We start from the raw sequence: 6000 nt of genomic DNA on the forward strand, positions 1-6000 counted from the left end.
CCCTAATCAAGAGGCAGACTACAAAACATGAGAAACGTCTTTTGGGCTTTGGTTTATCCTGTTTGCAAGTACCAATACAGCCTGTGGTGGCATTCTGGCACTCAGCCTCCGTCTAGCAAAGTCAGCATGAATGGTGGTTAAGAGCAGTGAAGGACTCTAATCTGGAGAACCGCGTTTCATTCCCCACTCCTGCACATGAAGCCTGCTGGGGGACCTTGGGCCAGTCACAGTCTCTCCCGACTCTCTCAGTCTCACCTACCTCACAAGATGTCTGTTGGGGGGGGGGGGGGGGGGGAGTATAAGCCACTTTGAGATTCCTAACAGTAGAGAAAAGCAGGGTATATAAACCAACACTACTACTTTTTCAGAGCCAGGCCCAAGAGCCAAAGGGTCTCTGCTGCTATCCTCTAGGAACAGTTGCTAGGCAACCCAACCCATAGGCTACCAGTATCCATTGGTGTTACTGGAGTAGGGCCCTCTACAGACATCCAAAAGGATGTGGCATCCTTGCCCTTTGGCTGTGATTGCTAGACCCTACAATGCCAAGTTACTCAGTAAGAAGTCGCAAGGAAGGCCTGTAGCCCCATCATTCTGTTACCAGGCCTTATCGAAAGACTTCATGTTCTTGTCACCTTTGTGAGGAGGTCTGTCAAAACCCCAGAGGCAGCTGTATGAAAAATCAATATTCCCTCGCATTACACTTTTCTTCACAGAGCCCAAGCCATCATATGTGGTTCTCCTCCATTTTCTCCTCAATAACCCTACGAAGGGTTATAACTGTCCTCTTCTCAATGTTTTCCACAATAACTCAACAAAGTAGGATAGCCTAGCAGTGTAACTAGCCCAAGGTTACTTAAGGAAATTTGAATTGGCGTCTCCCCACTCCTCGTCTGACACTTCAACCACTCTAGCTCAGTTCTCCCAACCTGTGGCACAATCTCCTTCTAATACTAGCCTAGTTCAATGCCCCACTGGGGCTCATGATGCAGAGTTGACTTGAATTCATAATCAAATCCAGTCAGAATTTCAGGTTTCTCAACATAAGACAGAACAGAAAGCCAAAAAATGCAGTGGAAAGAAGGGAGCAGGAGAATGCATGTCCCAAACATTTAGGGTTATTTCTTCCTTACTTCCAAAGAGATCTCTGCTCCATTTTTAAAAAATCATTGCTTCTTCTCAGAGGCACATTACAAAGGCACTATTTCCTTATCTCCATTCTTTTCTAAACTTCTTTTTACAAACCAAAAAAAAAGCACTCCGGATATTCTCAGAAACACTTTACCCTTGGTATATTTTTACTTAGAGGAAAAATTCTCAGAAGCACTACTTGAAAGCACCGGTGTTTTTTTTTCAAATGGACAACACAAAAGTTGGAAACCCTACAGTGGCATAATTATCCGTCAGCCTCCTGCAGTGATTCACAACTATCGAGTTCTGTTAATCCCAGTCCTCTGAGAAGCTTCATCTACTCGCTAGCAAAATATTTTTTTCAAATTCTTTTCCTAGAAACCCAAGGAAAATAAGCCTTAAGCTTATTGTGTGCATCTTCTTGACAACAAGGGCACAAAATCCAAAAAGTCATCTTGTCTGCAGTGATTGAGCTTTCCTTGCGCCTCACGTTTGGACAAGGCACACTTCTCTCTCACACAGGGCTACAAATAGGCCCCAAAAGCCTGGCTTGTATTTGTCCAAACTGAGGGTGTGAGTCACAGAACAGTGCCATCTTTACTAGTACAGAAGCTCAACCACGCATCCATCACAAAAGCAACAGGACAGTATGGCTGCCAACCTGGAGATCTCATGCTATCACCATTGATCTCCAGGCAGCAGAAGAGAAAATAACTGCTTTAGAGGATGAACTCTATGGTATTTTATCTGGTTGAGGTCCCTCCCCACTCCAACCCGGTCCTCCACCCCGCAAATCTCCAGTTGATTCCCAGTCACAGTTGGCAACCATTGGCATTTATTTACTTGGAGGCAATATCCAAAAGAATATCACATTGTAAACTAAGCTGAAGAAAAATAGTGTCCTCATGAGGAATGAATATGCTTCAGGAGGATATACTGTTGAGAGCAGTTCAGAATCAGCTGCGGGGGATTAGCTTGTGGGGTATGCTGTGGGGTGTTTTGGGTCACAGCAAGAACACCGGGGGAGTTGTGACTGGGGAGCAGGAAAGCAAAAAGATAGAGCTCTTGTCAGAGCTCATTGGTTAAGCAAGGTCAGTACTCGGATGAAAGGCCACCAATAAAGACTCTGCAGAGGAGGGAAATGGCAAACCACCTCTGCTTCTCACTTGCCTTGAAAGCCCCTTGCTGGCGTCACCATAAGGGCAACTGGATGGCACTTAACGTACATTAAGAAACTTCTAAACTTCACCCCTTTCCACAATTTTTACCACCAACACCTTGGCTAGTACCTCAGAATCCTATACAACATGTTCTACAGCAGATATCCAGGGTCCCCTGCAAACAAGCATGTGTAGAAAAACCTGGGGTGTTTAAAGTTTCGCAGCAAAGGAGGAAATGTTTTAAATCCCACAGCGTAGTTACGTCTTGTATTCTGCCTTTCTTTAAGAGGTACAAGAATTGCCTGGCATGGAGACAGACTGATTCATTAGCAGAAGTGCTGCCCAGTTTCGTGGCCTTCCTTCTTTTTCCCTTTACAGCACAACACAGAGAAATTTAGCTGCTGGAGCCTATCCCACTTCTAAGCCCCAGCACAGGATAATCACCACCTGCTTAATTTCTATGGTTCAAGCTTGTAGCCCAGCAGCAGGGTCAATTTTTGAAAAGGTGGAAACTTTACATCCCTGTGCCTCTCTAACTCCAGTGAATGTATGCCCACCAAAAAAACTGAAAGCTTCAGAGCTTCCTGGCTGGTACTATGAGAACTAGAGTTCCTTAATGACCTTTTTTATCTAGGCCTCTGGAAGACACATGGCTGATCAGGCCTGTCTCCTAGGAGACGATTTATGTTTCCCAGCATGCATTGTGAGACACCTGTAAATACAAAGAGTGTCAGACCTAAATACCCATAATTCACCGCAGACACAAGTCAAGTTCTTGGTTCAGCAACTGCACACAAACAACTCCCAAACTGTTTTGCTCTTTCGTTTGGGTCAGGGTTTTTCTCCCTCTTCTGGAAACTCTCGATATGCCACCTGCTGTTACAAATTAGGAATACAGTGGTGAAAGAAAGTTAGATTCCCACAAATGTAGCCTACCCAAGGAACATAGACTCTATTTAGCACCAACTGCATGTCAGCCTAGCAAAAGACGGCTGCCCATGGATACTAAAGATCAGTGCTGGATGCAATCATAGCATGGGGGATGAACTGGGACATCACAGACACACAAAGACACACCCAAGGCCTCACATCTGCCCCCTCTCACTTACATTTAGCCTCCTTCCAGTCAGTGGCCGTGGTCAGATCCACTTTAGATGCCATAGTCAACAGAGGAGCTGCTGCCAAACTCCGGATGCCCCTTCCAAACACCCAGTATGTTGGCACCCTGCAAACGGGGACCCCACCTCCACCACAAGACACCCTTTTCCCCACCACCCTACAGTGCTATAGGGCAGCTGCCCCACACCCTCAGAAACGTCCCAAGGGCTTCATTCCAGACAGCCTGCTGGTTCGCAGGGGCACATGGAAGACTCAAGGCTACCAGGCCTGTCTCCTAGGAGACGATTTATGTTTCCCAGGATGCGTTGCGAGACACCTGTAAACAAAGAGTGCCAGACCTAAATACCCACAATTCACCGCAGACACAAGTCAAGTTCTTGGTTCAGCAACTGCACGCAAACAACTCCCAAACTGTTTAGCCCTTTCATTTGGGCCAGAGTTTTTCTCCCTCGTCTGGAAACTCTTGATATGTCACCTGCTGTTAAAAGCATTGCAGGGGAACTAAGAATATGGTGGTGAAGGAAAGTTAGATTCTCACAGATGTAGTCTACCCAAGGAACATAGACTCTATTTAGCGCCAACTGTATGTCAGCCTAGCAAAAGACGGCTGCCCAAGGATACTAAAGATCAGCGCTGGAAAAACTGGATGCAATCATAGCATGGGAGATGCTGGGACATCACAGACACACAAAGACACACCCCAAGGCCCCACATCTGCCCCCTCTCACTTACATTTAGCCTCCTTCCAGTCAGTGGCCGTGGTCAGATCCACTTTAGATGCCATAGCCAACAGAGGAGCTGCTGCCAAACTCCGGATGCCCCTTGCAAACACCCAGTGTGCTGGCACCCTGCAAACGGGGACCCCACCTCCACCACAGGCACCCTTCTTCCCACCACCTTGCAGTGCTATAGGGCAGCTGCCCCAAACCCTCAGAAACCTCCCAAGGGCTCCAGACAGCCTGCTGGTTCGCAGGGCCATAAGAAATCCTGGCATGGTTGCAAGATTGCAAGGGAAGGCACTGGCACCCAGCCTGCCTCTCTGGTTGGCCTTTCAGGCAGCGAGAGAAATTCTTCTCCCTTATTTATAACACCTGGTATTTAGGTGGGAGAGAGGGGGGATAGTGTTGCTAGCTGCTGCAGCTGCTGCCACAAGACAGGATAAGGGGCTTTGACTTCTGAGCCTCTTCCCGCCCCTTCGTGGGCGCGCGGTCTTCTGGGAAATGTAGTTCTGCGAAGCCTCCTTCCTGGTCCCGGTGTCTGTGTTTTTCTGCAACAATGGGAACAAAAACAAAGCCATGAGCAGGGGCGATGCAAGCCGTGCAAGATTTTGATTTCATTCACTTATAAAGATAAAATAAAATCAGTAAGGCCATCGGCTTTGGAGAAAGAGGACTCCGGCAAGAGGAAAGAACAAATTGTGGTGGTCGTCTGCAGCAGTTCCGGGATCCAACCAGAACCGCGTTATCTCGGCTGCATATCCTGCATGCCTTCACTTCATTCAAAGGGAGTGAGGTCTTTGGGGAGACCAGCCCTTTGCAAAGTTTTCTATGCAATCGTGGAGAAGGCTGATGCCACACACCTTCCTCGCAGTTCTGCAGGCTTAGGTAGCAGCTTCAGTCTGGCCGCTCTTGCCACCATACTATTCCCTTGAAATCTCTCTTCCTCATACCCAGTTACTTAAAGACAAGCGATACATTATGCATCTATAAAAGCCCCCAACTTAAAAAAAAAGAAGGGGGGGAGAAGCAAGGAATTTGGAAATACGGCAGTTTTGAGGGGAGGGGTGGTTAACTTGTTCTTAGATTCCTTTGAGATGTGCTGTTAGGGGAGAATTCTGCAGATTCTATGGGCCACCAAAAAGACAACATTGCAGTCTTGTGCCGAGTTCCTCTGGTAGTCTAAGCCCATTGAAGTTAATGGACTTAGACTGAAGGAACTCCGCACAGGATTGTATTGTTAATGGGTTTTAGATCAAATTGAGCCTAAGTTCTCTCTAGAGGCTAAAATGACTAAACTGAGGCTATTGTACTTTGGCCACATTGTGAGAAGACAAGAGGCACTGGAAAAGGCAATATTGCTAGGAAAAGTTGAAGGAAACAGTGTGAAGAAATTGTTCCCTGGTCTTGTGACAAACAGGTAAAAAGGAAGAGCCAATATGAGATGGGTTGACTCAATATTGGAATCTACAACCCTACACAAGACCTGGAATCCACAAGACCTGAGCAAGGCTGTTAAACTTGGTGGCAACACACACAGAGGGTTGACACAGAGGGTTGACAAGAATCGGCAGTAACTTGATGGCAACACACACACAATAGACAACCCTTTCTTGCCTGCCGTTTTTCAACTAAAAACATCTCCCCACCATTGTCCATGGAATTCAGGGGCAACAATCCCAAGGACAACCAAAAGAAACAAAAATCAGAGAGGAGTGGTAATAATAAATAAAGGGAAATCAGGACAAGACAAGTCTAAAGCTGTGGAAAGGGAGTGTACAGTTCTGGATTTGTTCAGGCAGTGTGTGGCCTGGTTTTGTAGGTGCATTTGCTAGATAAATTCAGAAAGAAAAAGGTACAATTTTTCCACAATATGA

At 46.5% G+C, this 6000-nt stretch overlaps 1 protein-coding gene across 2 annotated transcripts in view; it reads right to left on the bottom strand.

Annotated features, from left to right (window-relative positions):
- Nucleotides 1-4553, bottom strand: part of MACROD1 (mono-ADP ribosylhydrolase 1) — a 419553-nt gene extending 415000 nt beyond the window's left edge. For both annotated transcript variants that reach the window (XM_048512020.1, XM_048512030.1), the window contains exon 1: nt 4140-4553. In XM_048512020.1, the coding sequence (XP_048367977.1) occupies nt 4140-4401 (262 nt within the window). In that variant the 5' untranslated portion in view covers nt 4402-4553. The remainder of the gene's footprint in view (nt 1-4139) is intronic.
- Between the last annotated feature and the right edge of the window lie 1447 nt (nt 4554-6000).

This window comes from Sphaerodactylus townsendi, linkage group LG01, assembly GCF_021028975.2.
Source record: "Sphaerodactylus townsendi isolate TG3544 linkage group LG01, MPM_Stown_v2.3, whole genome shotgun sequence".
In the NCBI taxonomy this organism is placed as follows: Eukaryota; Metazoa; Chordata; class Lepidosauria; order Squamata; family Sphaerodactylidae; genus Sphaerodactylus; species Sphaerodactylus townsendi.